This window comes from Aedes aegypti, chromosome 2 (assembly GCF_002204515.2).
Source record: "Aedes aegypti strain LVP_AGWG chromosome 2, AaegL5.0 Primary Assembly, whole genome shotgun sequence".
In the NCBI taxonomy this organism is placed as follows: Eukaryota; Metazoa; Arthropoda; class Insecta; order Diptera; family Culicidae; genus Aedes; species Aedes aegypti.
In genome coordinates this window covers 24387355-24406886 of record NC_035108.1, presented here as the reverse complement: position 1 = coordinate 24406886, position 19532 = coordinate 24387355, and the positions used below count along the sequence as shown (strand labels likewise).

At 37.6% G+C, this 19532-nt stretch overlaps 1 protein-coding gene across 1 annotated transcript in view; it reads right to left on the bottom strand.

The window, feature by feature from the left end:
* The window catches only part of LOC23687608 (protein brown), a 33674-nt gene extending 31956 nt beyond the window's left edge, over positions 1-1718 (bottom strand). The window contains exons 1-4 of the mRNA XM_021840283.1: positions 1287-1718; positions 1170-1218; positions 612-795; positions 172-545 (exon numbers count right to left, since the gene is read on the bottom strand). Of these exons, the coding sequence (XP_021695975.1) occupies positions 172-545; positions 612-795; positions 1170-1218; positions 1287-1422 (743 nt within the window). The 5' untranslated portion in view covers positions 1423-1718. The remainder of the gene's footprint in view (positions 1-171; positions 546-611; positions 796-1169; positions 1219-1286) is intronic.
* Positions 1719-19532: the final 17814 nt, after the last annotated feature.

Below are 19532 nucleotides of genomic sequence, written 5' to 3'. Positions count from 1 at the left end.
GGAAGTCAAGGAAATTTCCATTACGAAAATATACTGGACCGACCGGGAATCGAACCCAGACTTCTTCAGCATGGTGTTGCTTTGTAGCCGCGAACTCTAACCACTTGGCTAAGGAAGGCCGCACGAAACGTACCACGATGAAAATTATAAAGAACAACGTATTATCATTACCTTTCGAAAAATGTTCTAGCCTCCTCCGTAGGTCCCTGGTAATAAATCTCACCCTTCCGTACCAGCACGATGTCGGTAAAACACTGAAATGCATCTGACGTTGGATGATGTATGGTACAAATCACAGCTTTTCTGCCCTTGAGTGCAATTTTCCTCAGAGTCTTCAACACGGCAAGCGCACTGAAACTATCTAGGCCCGTGGTCGGCTCGTCACAGAACAATATGTCAGGCTCCGTCAATAGCTCTCCAGCAAGATTTACCTTCTTGCGTTCTCCACCGGATAAATTCGAGATTCTCGTATCCTCACATTTGTCCAATTGCAGTTCTTTGATCACTTGATTCATTCGATGGTTTTGAACTCCCTTTAGCTGTGACTAAAATAGACGAACGTATGAACCTTGAAAACAACCTTGCCCTTATCTGCTAAATTCACGACCTACCACAAATGACAGATGTTCCCGCACTGTTAACGATTGAACAGCGATTTCGAACTGTGGAACAAATCCCGACAGACGCTTCATCTGCGTTTGGCTCACGTACAACCCATTGATCAGTACATTTCCATGCACTTCGGCTACCAAACGCATCGAGATTGCCGCCAGAAGTGTTGTTTTTCCAGCTCCACTGTTTGGAAGATTTAATCAAAACGTACAAATTAGTCAACGCATGGTGCTCCCTAGACTGTTATTATCAGGAAAAAATCTAAATGAAATTTATGTCCACTAAAAATAACTGTTTCTTCGCTGTTATAATGTTCGGGGTCATAGATTTTGGAATAATAGTATGTTCAGGGTGATGACACTCTAATTGATGGCATTCGGGGTTATGGTAACGCGCTAATACGACGTCAACTGCAAGTCCATCTTCAGTGTCGTGTACGTACTAGACTCGACTTGCAGAAATCCACTGGCCACAGATTTGATGGAGATTTGTTTTTCTTATAATAACGGACTGGGGAGCACCGTGTCATCCTCATGCTCCTGAACAATCGTACTAACCTTGCACCCATAACGGCAACGAGGTCACCGGATCGAATCGCCCCACTAGCTGCAAATTCATTAGAATCAATCAATCGCAAATGTCATTCACGTCGAAGGTGATAAGGAGAGACTCACCATTCTTCAAAATGTAATTTGGTTCCGATCTGCTCCACAACTTCCGTCGGCCGACTCGAATCGAAAGCGACTTCCACTCCAGCAACACGTTGGATTCGTTTGGTTTTATCCTGCTTAAATGATCGCGTAACTCCATCACGTGTGTTCTCACTTGAAGGGTTCCACTCAGTGATCGACGAACTGCTTCTGATCATTCAGCCTGAACGACTGAAACTGATTAATTAAAATGATGACGCCCAAAGAGAAAGCATAACGAAGATGATAGAGGAACTGAATCAAACGAAGATGTTCTCTCCGCAAGAACGCTGAGACTAAAGCGTGCTTCTCTGTTTACATGCTTTTTTAAGATCGAGAATGATGTTCGTTAGGCTGATAAGGATTACTTGGGCGGGTTCCTAGGGAATGTAACGTCACGAACGTTGACAGCTTCATTTTGTGGTAATTGTGTGTGCACTGTAAAAATAAATTTTAATAGGGATCGTTAATCAAATCTCATATGAAAAAAATGCATTAGCCATTAATCAAAATGAACATGCTCATAATGACCCTCCTGAACGATTTTTATTGCAAGTGTTGGACTTTCCAAGTTACATTGCGAACCCTTCAAAATCATTGTCTAAGTTCATTATTTTTATTTATATTGAAAATACATAAAAAGCTATGATTACGTGAACTAATCTTATGTTGAGAAAGAAATTAGTGATTTTTTTTTTTGGAATTTTATCATTTTGTCAAATGTTTTCTAGCAAAGACGAATAAAATTTTAAACAAAAATTCTTAAGGAACATCTTGGATACAATGTACTTGAACTCACCACGACGAAGGATTTCGATTAAAACATTTATTATTTGTTGAGCTCCAACACAACATAAAAGTAAGGTCTGTGCTGGCTAGATAAGAATGGATTTTCTAATGTCAAAAATTTCAATGTGAAAGGTTATTTTATCAAACAAAATTTTCACAAACTGCATTTGAAATGCCCCAAGCAAAAATACAAAATTATAAAAATGTTAATTTGATTGGAAAAATATTGTGCTATTCGTTATCAAAGTCGTGCCCATACTTTCTGGGACACCCTATACTTAGTATGATACTAGTACACAGCCAATTTTGCTAATTAAGCTCTATTTTAAAGAATGATTCTTAATAAAGTTTCGTGTGTGCTTCGAAGGGGGCAGTTATGGCGGTTGTGCTACTTTTCCGCGAATGCCGTTTCTCTGAACGCCAGTTCTCCGAATGCCAGTTCCCCATAATATCCTTTTTGCATAAATGGCCCATTTCGCCGAAAAGCTTTTGGCATTCATAATTGTCTTAACTTAAAAAAATTGGTCAGTGAATCGGTCATCTGGTATGCACTATTTTTTATTTGATGGTCGTTTTTTTTTTCGAATTTCACCGGCTTTGGCATTTTTGCAAAATGTATTAGGTTGAGAATTTCCCAAAAACTCTTTCTTGATTTCTAATCATTCTTTCTAGTTCACCACTCTGTCACTGAGAAAAATCATTGCACATTTTTTAAACTGAATCACTTTTTGGGGACACGGCTTATTCGGAGCAAAGTGTCATTCGGAGAAATAAAATTCCGGGAAAAGTAGGGTAAATGATGGCTTCGGCACCCTGAGGGTATTTTCGGCAACACTAACTTGTCATCCTTGTTAAAATTTATCTACGGAACAGGGGTTACCTTCAATGCACTCAACATATTCCTTGAACTATAATTTTCCAATGTGATTTAAACATCCTCCACAAAAATTGTCACGTATTGTCGGCAGCCTAAGCAGCTGAACTTTTAAGAAGGCAATTATACACAACAATTAAGCACAACAATTAGCAAGAGACACCTGAACTACACTTGAGCACTCTTCGTTTATTTATTAATATACACAAAACACTATTTTGTTCTCTAAATCATCTATTTTTCCTCATCAAAGTCACGAGGCACTTGCTCTTTTATCGGCAATGCAAATACTATTGTCGGCAACAAAAATGTTCTCTTCGGCAATCCAAAACTGTACAAAAACTAGGTTATGTTTTGCTAACTTTTCGTATTTGTTGGCAATGCCTGAAATTAAACGTCATTCATTATGTTCTACTCGTCGAAAGGGCCAATGCAGAAAAATACAGACTGCACTGAGAGCAGCATTGCAGTTATAAATAGAATAGCAGAGAGTCAAATTCAATACACAACGCCACAAAATTTGTGCAGACTAAGGCACCGTCCACAATTTACGTAACGCTCATGGGGGAGGGGGAGTTGGCTCAAACGTTGCGGCTCATACATAAAATTCATTTTTTTTTCATACAAATAGGTACCGTTGCGGAGAAGGGAATGGTCGAAAATTGTACATTTTAGCGTTACGTCATAAATGGACTCTGCATAAATTCGTTTTCATTTATTTCATCGAATATTATTTGAATTCAATCTCACTATGGCAGCATTTCAGCTATACATGGCCACTTGTCATGGTTATAGACTTGCAACATGTGCGAATGCAACCAAGAAGTTGCAGCGTGACGTCATGATTAATTTATTGATTGGTCTGTAAGGGTTGCTGCTCTTGGGGCCCATTCGCAAATTTCATTACGCTCTATGGGGTGGGTGGGTGTCCTTGAGGTATTTTATTTAGCTCATACAAAATTTGTAGATTATTCATACAAAAAGCCTTACCAAGGGTGGGTGGGTGTCGAAAATGACCATTTTTTGGTGTTATGAAATTTATGAACGCTCTATCACCAAGTTATTACCGAGAGAATGAATGGTAACATTCAAAAAAATCCGATTTCGATGTTCCACGATTTTTTTTTGTTTATGAATAGCACTCTCCGAATATGATTCGATGGGCGCATCCGGATCAAAATTCCAGCTTTGCCAGTAAAATATTTTACGTTCATATTATTCACAGTGTATGAGAAAATCAGAATAGACCCTTTTCAAATCTACTCACTTTTGACTTGACACAATTACATCATCCACTGGTTGCCTGTAAAACAACAGGAGTGTTGCCAAAATAGTTAACCAATTAAAAGACGTATATTTTATATGTTTCTCAGTATATTGAAATTCATGCGCTACAATCTTCAAATAAGGAAGGTATTGAAAGGCTCAATTATTACCCATGCATGCTTTGCTGCCTAATTCCAATAAATTAGTTAGTTGTGTTCGATTTTTTTCGTGAATTTAAATCGAGAATAATATATACACCGCAATTGAATACGGCTTTCTGGCAACCTGGTCAAGCAATAAAAAGTGGTTGCCGAGGAAAACAAAGTTCATTAATTTTAATTTGTGATTTGAAGCATAAAAATTAAGTATATTCTAGTGCTTTATAGACCAATCGAAAGTTTAATAGTGCATAAGTGATCTGTGCGTAGCTTTTGTGAAAAAATGGCATTGGAGCGGAGAATTGGACCTTTCAAAGTAGTGAGTTTTTCTTAAGCTGTTCTTTGTTGTTCTATTCGGCAGCTTACGAATGACGATAATTTCGTAAGCATTTATTTCATTTAATAATAAAAACCATGTTATATAATATTTTTGGGAACGATGTGATTTATATGGAAGATCATAGTTCAAGAAATATGTTGAGTACATTGAAGGTAACCCCTGTTCCGCAGATAAGTTAGTGTTGCCGAAAATACCTTCAGGGTGCCGAAGCCATCATTTACCCTATTTACCGTATCTTATCTATCCGATAAAACATCTGTATCAAAATTGCGTTAAAGAGTAGAGAGGTACCCAAGTAGCAATATTAATTTTATGATATTCTTGAAGTGTTCTGTAACACGAATTCTATAAAACCACTAGTTCTTCAAACCTGCGCCAACCCAATCATAAACCTCTCATAAGTCTTAAGAGGCTCACACTTAACACGGTGTCTGAGGGTTTCATGATATAACATATCATAAATAAAACAAAATGCAATAAAATCATCAGTGATGATAACTTTCCGTTTTTATTTTTCGATAACCTCCTGAGCGTAACCGTGAATACCATGCATGAAAAATCCGAAACGCGCAATGCGTTTCGATAATATGACATTATCAGAAAAACAATATCATCAATTTGGAGAGTTGACGTATTGAACATTGCAGCATACATATTTTGTTTACATCATGGCTTCCATCCCAAAAGGAGATCGCAGCAAGCCGTGCGCGCGGGCGTCTGCGTTTTGAATTTCCTGTCACGTTTACTTTGGTCTCGCGATATTTGCAATTTGGCTGACGAAAAATATTGTGCATTCAGATTAACTTTAGACCGAAGTTCATAAGAGAAACGAAATATCACCGAAAGTTCGCCGAAGTTCGGCGTCGGCATTCTACCGAAGTGCTACGCCGACAAAGTCAATCGTTATGCGTCGGCGAAGCACCAAATTAGAATGCCGATGCCGAAGTTTTGACTGCCGAACTTCTATAATTGTCACTCGAATTGTCAATATAATCGACTGATTGTGGCATATCAATTTTTTTGTAAAGTGATAAAATTGTTTTGTTTTTACGAAGATTGTATTCATTGACGGCTTGTGGCGTTATGCGTGATAGATTTTTATGGGATTCCACTGGTGGTTGGGCCGGTGCTACGCCACCCAGATATACCCAGGTAACCACCAAGCATTGAAATAAGACGTACAGTAAGCTGCTTACAGCATTTGAACTGCTGGTTGCCTTATACAAGCAATTGGTTTGCTTAGCTGTCTTCAACAAGCAGATGCATTGCTATTTAAGATCTGACATCTGTTAATCAGCATTTTCACTGCTTGTCCTGTTTTCAGATCGAGGAAATCTAGATGCTGTTTACATGCTACGCAAATGCTAAGAGAGAAGAGTACAAACGATATGTTGCAAAATTTTGCAACATATTCCATCTCACATACGCTTTGGTTGTTTAGGAGAGTACCAACTAGAATCTGTTTGAACTGATGTTTTCTCACTCGGACCGCTTGCTCAAATATGCGAAGAGTTGCACCAAATTAAATGCAGATGGGGGATACGCTTTGATAGAATCAAAACTCAACTAGGCAGACGTTTTGATTTAAAGATTATTTGATCGTATGACATTAATGACTAAATTCCGACAAATCTACAATCTCTCTTGTTCCAAGAACAAATTCGTCGTATTTCACCTGAAGGATATGATACTCGTTTATGCTACAGAGGGAAATTTTCAACCTCATACTGCGATCTATGTATGAAACATTCTTTAAATAGGCCATTAAATCAGTGCTCGTCATCGCACCATCTGTAGCGTATTCTGGAACGCGGCACAGCACAGTCCAACTCACAGACCATTATCCCCAGATCAGGAGATTGAATCTAATTCATAGATGGATTACCAAAAAATTAACACAACAACAAACACTGTGAGGGTGATGACAACGGTGAGAAATGAAAGAGAGCGAGCGGAAGGTGAAATTTGTTTTTGTTTCATTTTTTCAACACCAAGGCGTTACGCTTTTTTGACAGTCATTAAACTGTTTCTGAAGGTGTAGCACTTGGAGAGCCCGTTATTTCGCCAAAACCTGCATTGAAGCAGCACTACCAGCAGATATAAGTTTAGTGAGCATTTAACATCATGCTGTGTAGACGAATATAATGCAGATCAAATGCTCTTTCAAATGCTTATTGGTTACTTGGGTATGTGTTTCTGAGGGAGAAAAATGATAAAGCATATCTGTTTTGGTTGCGATTAAACTGCTTATTTTCAATTCATTCTGGGCTATTTCTGTATCATATGGTGGGGTCCATTTATCTTACGAGTCATGGCGGTTAATCCAACAAACGCGCATGAATTGATATTAACTTTTTTAACTACGTCACTCCCAACGTTGACATAAACATTACATTCACAAAAATACACTTAATTATACATACACTGAATTTGAATCAGGTCGCATCACTCGCTTATTTGTATGAAGACTGTTAGTATGTTGAATAAATCGATTTTATCGAAATTTAACCATGCAATTTCAACCAAATTTAATCTGAAACGAAAGTTAAATGCCTATTTTGCATGTTTGATGGATAAGATCACGAACAATTTTGATAAATCATACTTGAAATTTTATGTAAACAGCAATTAAATCAGTGTTTTATCTAACTTTGGCGACCTGTAGCTAAAAATCCTGACGTGCTGGAACATTTCTGAGAATGGCATTAGATTTAGCAACCCCAAAACTACTAGAGACACATAATGTGATCCTTGAGACACGCAAAATTGTCATTTTTGTTGCGCTGTGTAATCCAAATCCTTGACATCTATGAGGGCGTCGGTGAGTCGCTGGCCTCTCTTCAAGTAGGAGTCATATCAACATTATCTGATAATGATTATCATTTCCTTTCCTCGTAACAGAAAAGATGGGCGTGGCCGGCAATGGAAATTATCATGTTTTTTCATCTTTGACTTTTGAATGAATAGCTATTTCTCCCCAAATAGTTTTGCCTAAGCAGTAGAGTTAATAACATGGCAGTTTTCAGTATGCAATCTAGGAAATACGCTGTCACCACGCAACACAACGCAACGCAGTGCCCCCAAAACACCGTAGTTTTACTTAATTCAATCATTAAACCATTATACATTTCGCTGAACACGGACAAGACGAATTCTATGTCAAGTCGGTCAGTCACAGAACTCGTCCATCTTTGATTGAGAACTGACATCTTTGACAGTAAATTTTGCACATCTTTTTGGTATGATACAATAAGTGTTTTCCATAGAAAAAATCGATCATTTTGACTCGAGACAAACATTGCAGCTTATTACAGGCGTGCAGCTTATTTGAAAAACTCTTACTCCGAAACTGTTGAAAAAGAATTCGCTGAGCGATGAGGGTTTTAGTATTTTTGCTTTCATCCAGGCCTATACGGGTTAAAAAGATCTACTTTGTTTGTTTTTACAGATTTTTTGGCAAGCCAAAATAAAAGTTTTCTTTATTACGAATGACTGTTATTTTTTTTGTGTAAAGTGAAAATCCTGGATTTCTAGAATCGATATAAAGCTTGTAAATTTAAAAATATTAAAAATGGGGTTTTTGTGTAATTTAAAATTTAAGTTTAACCCATATAGGCCTGGGTGAAAGCAAAAATACTAAAACCCTCATCGCTCAGCGAATTCTTAACAGATTCAAATTATTTTATGTCAGTTCACTGGCCCACATATCTAGTTTCTAGAAGTGGCCAGAGAAACTCGGCAATATTTCTGTGGCCGGAGTTATTTCAGTGGGTTACTGGGTCAAGTCGGGTAAAAAAGGGCTATTTTTTGGGACATGCCAATATACCTTTATTTAGTTGCAATGACAATCATTTTAATTTGCATAAATCATTAAGATCTGATATTCAATGTTATAAATGAAGAGTTTTGCACCGTTTAAAATACACCGGATGTGGCCATTCGGACGTAATGCCCGGAAGAACCGACTGTAGATTTGTTGGATACTAAACCGTTTTAATTCTCGAAAAGTAGAAATCAAACATAATTTTGCACTAAAATGCATTCCCATGATCTTGGCACAGATGTTCAGATACAAATTGGCCACTTTATCATAAGTTTGAGGCGTCCCGGGACTCGAAAATGATCATTTATAGGATTAATCAAATGCAAAACTCATAGTTATCCAATTTAATCGTTTCTCAAAAAGTTTACACTGATGCAATTTTCTTAAAATTCCGTCATGTAGTGGCCACATTATAGCCGATTCCGGAAATTATCAGTGTCTTGAAATTTGCTTACCTTGAGGGGCACAAACGCACAGTACCCTTCTCACCCGACCTGACCCAGTGATCCACCGGAATAACTCCGGCCACAAGAATATTTCCGCGTTCCTCTGGCCACTTCTAAAAACTAGATTTGTGTGCCAGTATACTGACAAAAAATCATTTGAATCCTTTAAGAATTCTCTGAGCGGTGAGGGTTTTAGAATTTTTGCTTTCACTCAGGCCTATACGGGTTAAATCTAGATTTTTGTCACTGACACCCCTTTGCTTTTAACCCCCTTATTTTTATGCCAGACGTTACAACAGCACTGAGGATGTTTCTCGTCTTTATGACCATTATTTGAATCGACTTATGTAAAAATTCATATAAGATATATGCATATATTTTATGTTTGTGTTCTGAGCTGAAAGAAACTGAAATTTTTGAAAAATGTTTCATCGCGATTAGCACAAATTTTGCTCTACCATTTCTTCAAAAATTCTGCAAAAAATATCTCTTAGAAAAACTTTATAATCTGTTGTCTATATTTTTTATATGATGCTTCAAATATCCAAATCATTTTTCAGGAACTAACTAATAAAAGGCCTTCGGAAATTCTGATTCAGCCAAGAACTTCTAGAGAGTATGCTGTGAGAGTTCCATAGGAATTGTTCTGAAAATCGTCAAAAGATTCAGCACTGTTTTGAAAGATTATATCAAGAGTGACGCATGTTCAGAAGTTCACTCGCACTACCACACTCGTGTTGTGTATAATACAATGCGACTGTTTTTTGATTGATTCACTACTTCTTCCAAAGATTCTTCAAGAATCTTCTGATGATTCACTATGGATGTTACAGAAGATTATTTTTAGAAACCACACATTGATTCATTCAAAAATGCCATAGCAGATTTTTCTAATAGTTTTTCTAACGGTTAAATAAAAGTTTCTTGTATCAGTTCTTATATTTAGTTTTCCACGAATTTCGCTATAGATACTACGTACTTCAATCGTGATTTTGAGGGCCATGCACAATCCATGTCATCCATGGCATGCGAAAAGCATCAAAAACCGTATCGTGTCTTCCATTCTTCGTAAGAATAAGTACGGTCTTAATAGAGTTAAAAGAGTGTATTGAACCTATTATAAATAGTTTAATTGATTTTTCAGCTTTCTGCTGATATTTGTTTTTTTTTGTTCAATCACGGGCAGGACAATCCTTTGACTGTGCTACCCAGGTATTTTTGTACGTAATACATATCCTACCTGTCCTACCAATTTCCAATTGGAACATGGTCCAATACGCACTGATGGGGTAAAATGACTTACCCATTAAATCATTCCTAGAACGTATCAATTTGTATTCTTTGCTGAACGGTGTCGAAAATATGTTTACCCAAGAGTTGCCGCCACAATGCTTGGACATAAACTCATTGAATTTCCCTTAATTTTCCGATTAGTGTCAACATTTTCCACTTTTTGCCCAAATATAAAGATGATTTTATTAACGAATAAGTGTTTCCATACTATAGAGCAAACTCATGGAGAAACTTGGTAGCTGACTAATAGTTCTCCATTCTAAATCCACCACTTAGTATGGAGTACTAATTCTACCCCATCTATTTGATTATTTTGAACCACCCCCATTTTTCAACAAACTTTTCTACACGATTAAAACCCGTAAAAAAATCAAATTTGGTAAATGTTTTCATGATGATAGCTAGCAAATATTGTAAAGTTACTGTTAGGATTTTGAATGGCGTTAAAATTTGGATCTCATAAGGAGGAAACGACACAAATCTTTGAAGTGGCACTTTAGACCATTTGACCCTACATGTTCTGCACCGCATCAGACCCGTTTGCCAAGTGTAAGACTATTTATAAATTATTCTTTTCTCTCAAAGAGGCTGAAAGACTTATTTTGAAATTGTTTAGAAGATGAGAAAAAATGCAATAATTATTTTGTTTCAATTCTTTGAAAACTTATCATGAGAATCATAAATTTAAAGCATGCTACAATACAGAAACTTCATGAACTGTAGAAGTTGATGCTTGATAATATCAAAAAATAATTGTTAGGATTCATAAATCCTTAGTGGTATACCCGAAGCTATTCAGTAAGACCTTGCTGAATGTTGTGAGCTCAAATGCCACCGGTCGAGTTTTTTTTAGATTGGAAGGTCTCTCGAGTTCACTTGGTGTTTTGAAACACGATTGAAGCCGTCATGTTCAAATATTCTAATTTATTTGAATTGAAAGTTCATTTTAAAATTAATGTACGAAAATGTGTGACATTTTTCGAGGTGAGCACACAGTTCAAATATTATAGCTTATCGTCTCCACTCTATTATGGGCAGTATAGTTTCCGCCGATATTTCGATAAACCTATTTTGAACCATTTCTATGCTTACTTATTCTTCTTCTTTTTGGTATTAACGGCCTCACTGAGACAGAACCTGCTTCTCAATTCGCTTCTCATTCGTAGATCGTGTGGCAGGTACGATGATACTCTATGCCCAGGGAAGTCAAGGAAATGTCCATTACGAAAAGATCCTGGACCGACCGGGAATTGAATTTAGACACTTTCAGCATGGCTTAGCTTTGTAGCCGCGGACTCTACCCAAGTAACCAATAAGCATTTGAAAGAGCATTTGATCTGCATTATATTCGTCTACACAGCATGATGTTAAATGCTCACTAAACTTATATCTGCTGGTAGTGCTGCTTCAATGCAGGTTTTGGCGAAATAACGGGCTCTCCAAGTGCTACACCTTCAGAAACAGTTTAATGACTGTCAAAAAAGCGTAACGCCTTGGTGTTGAAAAAATGAAACAAAAACAAATTTCACCTTCCGCTCGCTCTCTTTCATTTCTCACCGTTGTCATCACCCTCACAGTGTTTGTTGTTGTGTTAATTTTTTGGTAATCCATCTATGAATTAGATTCAATCTCCTGATCTGGGGATAATGGTCTGTGAGTTGGACTGTGCTGTGCCGCGTTCCAGAATACGCTACAGATGGTGCGATGACGAGCACTGATTTAATGGCCTATTTAAAGAATGTTTCATACATAGATCGCAGTATGAGGTTGAAAATTTCCCTCTGTAGCATAAACGAGTATCATATCCTTCAGGTGAAATACGACGAATTTGTTCTTGGAACAAGAGAGATTGTAGATTTGTCGGAATTTAGTCATTAATGTCATACGATCAAATAATCTTTAAATCAAAACGTCTGCCTAGTTGAGTTTTGATTCTATCAAAGCGTATCCCCCATCTGCATTTAATTTGGTGCAACTCTTCGCATATTTGAGCAAGCGGTCCGAGTGAGAAAACATCAGTTCAAACAGATTCTAGTTGGTACTCTCCTAAACAACCAAAGCGTATGTGAGATGGAATATGTTGCAAAATTTTGCAACATATCGTTTGTACTCTTCTCTCTTAGCATTTGCGTAGCATGTAAACAGCATCTAGATTTCCTCGATCTGAAAACAGGACAAGCAGTGAAAATGCTGATTAACAGATGTCAGATCTTAAATAGCAATGCATCTGCTTGTTGAAGACAGCTAAGCAAACCAATTGCTTGTATAAGGCAACCAGCAGTTCAAATGCTGTAAGCAGCTTACTGTACGACTTATTTCAATGCTTGGTGGTTACCTGGGTAACCACTCGGCTAAGGAAGGCCCCATGATCGCTAATGTGCCATACAATGAAGGAGCACTCTCTTGTGTAGGTTTCTAGGAAAGAGTCAATTGGAGTGTTGGAATAATAAAGTTAGTTTTATATTTGTATAAAAATGAAACCAGATTTATAAACAGGTCACATATTAGGCACATACCTAATGTTCTTCAGCAGTTTCGGCCCAATCGTTTACAGGTAACGGAACCAATATTTTCATTGCAGCTTTTAACCTCATTGAGCAGCGCAAATTGAGCTGATGACTTTCAAAAATCTTTGGCCGAGAATCCGGAAGAGACCCGTTTGGCAGCGCAACATCAAATGGCAAACAAACAAAAAAAAAACACAAACAAAAAGAAAGCCAGAACAGCCAGACGCCAAGGCGCCGCAAGGTGCACAATCACCTACCGCCGCCATCTTCCAGTGGCCGACCGGTTGATCGGTTTTCAACCTCCCCGTCCACACGCGCATATAGTATCTACTGACGTCAATTTTTTGCCAAGTTTCCAAACACCCAAAATCATTCAACCTCACCCCTCTTCGGCTGCTTGGCGACTCAACCAAACCGAACAGTTTGCAACCCCGTAGCTTTCTCAAGATCCGTTGCACTTCCGAATCACTCACTCGGCAGCAAGTGCAGTAACCTCTCCATGTGAATGACGATCCTTGAAAAATTCTTGTTCTCTTCCATTTCCGAAAACCATATGGACTACCGCAAAGCGCACTGACTGCTGTCGGATCATATGGTTTTTCCTAAACGATATAGATTTGCATTGTGCGCAATACCAACTTCTCATACTCTCCTCGGCTAAGTTTCTAATGAGCGGCTTGGAAATGATGAACTTCCTCTCGATTTCCATACACACGGGCATCTAAGTGCTCGTTGCTGCTTCTGTTTGGTATGCGCGCGATGAGGGAAAAAGACACTTACCAAACTTCCGATCCGATTGGTGCAGCTCCAGTTTTTTTTCTTCGAGGTTTAGAACGAGCTGGTGAAAGAACTCGGAACCGAAACCGAAACCGAATCTGATTGACCGAACGTGGTGAGCTGAGCACACGCAACTAAGAGAAAAGTTAAACATATGTTCGAAACAATTAGCCGTCCAAATCTGTTTTCCACGTTCGCAATTACAGCCCACCAGCACCACCCGTCGTAAGGGTGTGTGATATGCATTTTTTCCATGTCGATACGAAACAGAAAGGTGGCCCAGATAGCTGAGGTTGAGGATCTTTTCGTAATGGAAATTTTCTCGACTTCCAAGTGCATAGGGAAATTTGTCCATTAATTTGGTCCCTGTTATAGCATTATAAGAATTAAATCCTAATTATACGTAAAAAATAGTTTTTCTATAGATTTGACTTGTGATGATGGAAGCTTATATTATTTCAAGGCCAAATCCAATGAATTCTTTAAATTTAAAACAATTTTGATCATTCAAAGAGCAGTTTCAAATGATGGAATGAATCTATATCTCTAACTGGTTGCACTATCTGCAAAAATAATTTGACATAAGCGTTTTTTTAAGTTTGGCACCAAAACAGCAGGTGTTTCGATTCATGATACATAGTTGAATTTTGAAATCAAATCCTGTAGATTCTACTGTCAAGAGCTATCACTGTGAGCCTAGAAGGCAGCTACATGATAAAAGCGCGTAAATCATTAAATAATATTTTTGTATTTTATCAGAGGTGACAAGATTCAGTTTTGAGAAAAATGTTATCATACTCTTTTAAAAGGTTAACCATTACTAGTTTATCCGTAAAGATCAATTTATCGGTAAACATTATATTTTAAGTGCTTTTTTGAACTTTTTTATTGCCTTAACTGATTAAACAATTGCTTTTTCCCTTCTTTAAATTCTCGTAAATTTGGCTGCTATTCATTTCCTGCATATTCAGAAACAGTATCACAGTAACATTTTTGATTTAAAATTGAAAGAAAACAGTAGTGATACATAGATCTTTTCCCTTCTCCTTCGATCAAGATGAAAAAAAAACATAGAGAAATATGGCGTTTTTAAAAGTTTTCCTGAAAGATCGAAAGTCCACAATAAAACAAAACTAGTGATTTTCACCAAGCCTGCTTTGATTGCACTCAGGGCCAGGGACACAATCCGACGGGGGAACATTAAAAAATTGGTAACGATGCATTTCCGGCATGTGATGCCTTTGGCAAAGGTTTTAGTAACAAAAACTGACATAAACGGATAGTTCGAAAATCGTCTGCATACATGGCACCACAATCTAAATTTTGACTGTGACCTGCTAGAGACTTGGCATTTTTGGCAAAGTGGTTAATCTTGATAAAAGTAAACCATTTTCTCGAAGACATCAAAACAGACACCCTCAGTGTACAAGTACTGGTGATCTTCTATTTTTAGGCAACAATGGCGCCTGCCTCATCAGAATGCAGACCAATGAGGGGAAGGGGAAGGAGTTGATGATGCATTCAACTGGCTCCCACAGTAGACCATATATACCACTGCGTCTACGCCAGTTCATGCGGCATTAAACGTGAAGCGGTGAAGAAGTGGGTAATTTTTATGGCAGAGATGCTTGCTGGTTTGGTTAGCAGACTGCCTATGTATCAGGCGTAAGGAAAGGCGTGCTATAATGATGAAAGAATCTGTCCGTCTCGGGTTCTAGCAAATGCTATGAACTGTGATAGATCAACAGTAATATATTAAGAGTGGTAGATAGAAGCAAGTGAAAGATACAAATACAAAGTACGATAAAAGGGACGGGCCTGTGATTGAACTCATGACCTTCTGCTTATGAAGCAGAAGCGGTAGCCATTAGAACACCAACCCCATCAGTTTCACTGATATTAACATTTTTTTAAAGCAATAAGTCAGATAATATTGTTCGCTGATAAAACCATAACACACTCAACTCTGACCAAAAAAAATAGTAATATGACGCATAAAAATTAAGAACAAAACAAAACAATAACAATGTACAATATGCATGTCTACTACGATGAAGCTTTGACATACGATTCATTTAATATTGAAAACCGTTTTTACACTAATTTGTTCTTATTTTTCTAATAACTCGAAAGCAGTAGGTTGTCCTTGACGTTCTCGTGATAATAGTTTATTTTATCAAAATGAACCACTTTGCCGAATACGCCTAGTCTCTAGAAAGTCAAAGTAAAAAGTTAGATTGTGAAGCTACCTATAAGGACGATTTTTAGCTATCCGTTTGTGTCAGTACATAGTCCTAGTTGTTACACACTTAAACGGTTTCGCCGAGAACCCAACAGCTGATATCTCGGTAATAATTTGATGATTCTCGGTAAAACTTTTACCGAGATCTGGGTAAACGTTTACCGAATCTCGGTAATGTTCGCCGAGATCTCGGCAAAAAAATCGGATTGCCGAAATGTCGGTAAAATAAGTACCGAGATTCGGCGTTAAAATTTCCCGAGCTCTCAGCTGTTGGGTTCTCGGTGAAAAATTTTACTGAGGTCGGTGAAATAATTTAAGTGTGTACAAAAAAAAACTTTGGCGAAGATACTGCATGCCAGAAATGCTTCGTTACTGAGTTATCAACTCCGTTCCGCCAGATTGCGTCCCTGGTCTTGATGCAGTGCATAGATGCGCTGGAGTTATCTTTAACCTTCTTTGTGCATTGTAGTCATTTTTGCCCAATCCGTAATCCAAAGGAGCTGTAACTTTGTAGAAAAAAAGATACAAATTTTAATTTTCTGACTTTTCCTTACTTTTGAGAACGAACATTTTCGTGTTAAAATAAGCTTCCAGTGACCTCTAGGAGTGACGCCACAAAAAAGTGAAACATTACGCATAAAGGGTAAAAAATGAGCAATGACTGAAATGCTTTCAAAAACCCATTTTTGAATCAATGTTCATTCTTTTAGCTTTATAGAATAGTGTTTGATCCTTTGCTCGTGTCAAATTATTTATCATGGTCTAATCGCTTATCAAAGTGACTCCTGTAACCCAACGATCCTCCCCATTAACAAACATCCTTCCCAGTGACCTTTGCACTATGGGCGATCAGGTGGTCAATAATCGAAAAAATTAACTTGTTCTGAAAGGTTTTTCTTGTACATCATTTCATAGTAAACGCTTCTATTAAGTTATTCCTGGAATATCAGGGCAAGATCTTTTATATTTTGATTGATACAGTATGTCAAAATTAAAGTTTTTAAGAAAAATTTAGAATTCAGTGCATTCGTAATATTTTATACAAATCTTTATACACTGTCCGAAACCTTATTAGAAAAGCTATTTTATAAAAATAAAATGAAATAAAAATTCGTACTTTAGGTCGGAAAAATGCAGGAAAAAAACATATTTGATTTTACATCGAAATTTTACACATCCCATACTTTTTTGTCCCAAGTTGTCCCAGGCTGAAATTAATTTCCAAGGGTACTTTGAGATGTAAACTAAAGGATCGTGAAGAATTTAGCTGCACCAATTTTCACTTTTTTAATTGAGAGTTTTTTGAATTTTTCCAATATTTTCAACCATTTTCTATTAAAAACAGCTAAAAACTAAATCAGAGAATAAATTAATATCGATAAATCATTCTTATCATCATTTCTATGTAAGTTCTATCATTTATAATGGTTTGCACAACGTTAATCGCATAAATGGCTTATATGCATCATCAGTAACAAAACTTATTATTTCTATGGGTTATAGGCCCTTTTGGAAAGTTAGTCTCGAAAAATTGTTTTTGAAAATAAAATAACAATTTTGTATCACAAAACTCATAAATAAGACATGAGATGGAAACAATATTTTTGGCCGCCAGTCTGTATGAAAACCACCCATAGTGGCTTTGCAGAGGCAAACAGGTCTCCAAATAGCAAAGGTTGCACACCAACATTCCTTCCTTTAATCCCACCTGACTGCAAGGACGTGGCTGGCGCCGTTATTGATCCTGTATAAATAGAGGCACTGAATTATGCACACTGAAGAAGATTATGCTCAATCCCAGCCAACTTCTAGTTGATTCTTTGTGCATTTTCACTGACTTCGGTCAATCACGGAATAGCAACCATTGATACGCTAAGCAATGGTCATTCTTTTAGCTTTATATGAAAGAACGGGATTTCTATTATAGAACCCTGGGCATTTTTTGTAAATATGGCAACTCTGAACACAAGGGCACAGGGGCACCTGGGACCTGTTTCAGGAGGAACTGGATTATGTACCAGTTCCTTCTGAAACAGGTTTCAGGTGCCACTGTGCCCTTGTGTTCAGAGTTGCCATATTTACAAAAAATGTCCAGAGTTCTATAATAGAAATCCCGTTCTGTGATATTATCATAATATGACATATTATCATATCCAGAAGTTCATATGCATGTATGCTCAAAATTCATGATTTTTCATCCAGATCTTAATAGACACTATGCCAAATACCAAACATAAAGTTCTTTTTCTTGTTTTTGGCATTATGTCCCAACCAGAACAGAGCCTGCATCTGATCATAGTGTTCTTATGTGAACTTTTACTGTTATTCACTTATTTACAGCAATGATAGCTGCCGATGGAACATTTTTGCATGTGTATATCGTGTGGCAGATACGAAGATACTTTATGCTCTGGGAAGTCCATAAATTTCCCAACTCGAAAAGATTCTCGATGGAATTCGAACCCATGTCCTTCAGCTTGGTTTTGTGGTTCCAATAGGGCCCCATTAATATCTTCAGAAATTTCTCCAAGAATTTCCCAACAATTCTGTCAGGTTCCTCTAGGGATTCATTCAAAGATTATTTGAGGGATTTATACATGAAAATCTCTATAAATCTCTAGAGATTTTGCGATGAGTTTCTCTTGTGATGCCTTTATAGGTTCCTCCAGCATAATATTCACTGGGATTCCTCCAGGTTTTTTTTTTGCCAAGGATTTCTCCGGGAATTTTTCAAACAATTATTCCAGGGATTGTCTCAAGGATTCCCTCAAAGATTAGTTTAAGGATTTTTCAAACGTTTTCTACTTATATTCCTATTGAGCACTTCTCCTAGGATTCCACCAGGAAAATCTCAACAACATTTTTTGGCTTTATCCAGGAATCCCTCCAAGGATCTTAAGGCTAAGTAGCCCGTCATTTGTTTTAGCCTACCTCGCCTTAAAGAATTACTCCTGTTATTCCTTCAGTGATTTCCTAAGAAATTTCTTAAAGCATATTGCGGAAATTTCCTCAGGTGCAACTCTCGCGATTCCTCCAGGAATTATTCCGCTGATTTCTTCAGGGTTTCCTCCAGGAATTCCACCAGAAATTGCTTCTGAGGTTCCGCCACGAATTCCTAGAGTGATTCTTCAAAAAATTACCTCAAGATTTGTTTTCCATGAATTCTCCCAGGGATATCTCCAAGAAAATTGCTACATGAATGACTCCAAAGATTCTTCTAAGTCATCTTCCAAGAATTCCTCGAGAATTTTTTCTCCAGGAAAAAAAGTGCCACAATCCGTTCAAGATTTCTCCAGAAATTACTCAAAGAACTCATATATTATTTTCGGAATTTCTCTTAGAGAAAAAAGGCGCGTGACCCGAGAGGGAAAAAGCTGACGACTGCTCGAGCTTTCTTGATGTACTGCCCAGGAACAAACATCAAGGTCGAAGGATCAAACAGAACTCTCTTCGATTCACTGTACAAACTGCTGACTCACTGTGCCTATTCTGTTGCACATGTTATGTGGTTCGTGGTGTCTGACGTACGCCGTGATCTGTCATTCGACTTGACGGAATCCACTCAGTCACGAGGGAACGGACAGTGGATTCACCTCCGTTTCGTGGTCAACAGTGTTGCCGGTAACAGAGTCCTTGGAGTAATCTTTAAAAATATCTCTGAGAAAATCCCTTAAGGAATCCTTGCATAATCCCTTGAGAGATTCCTTGGAAAATCC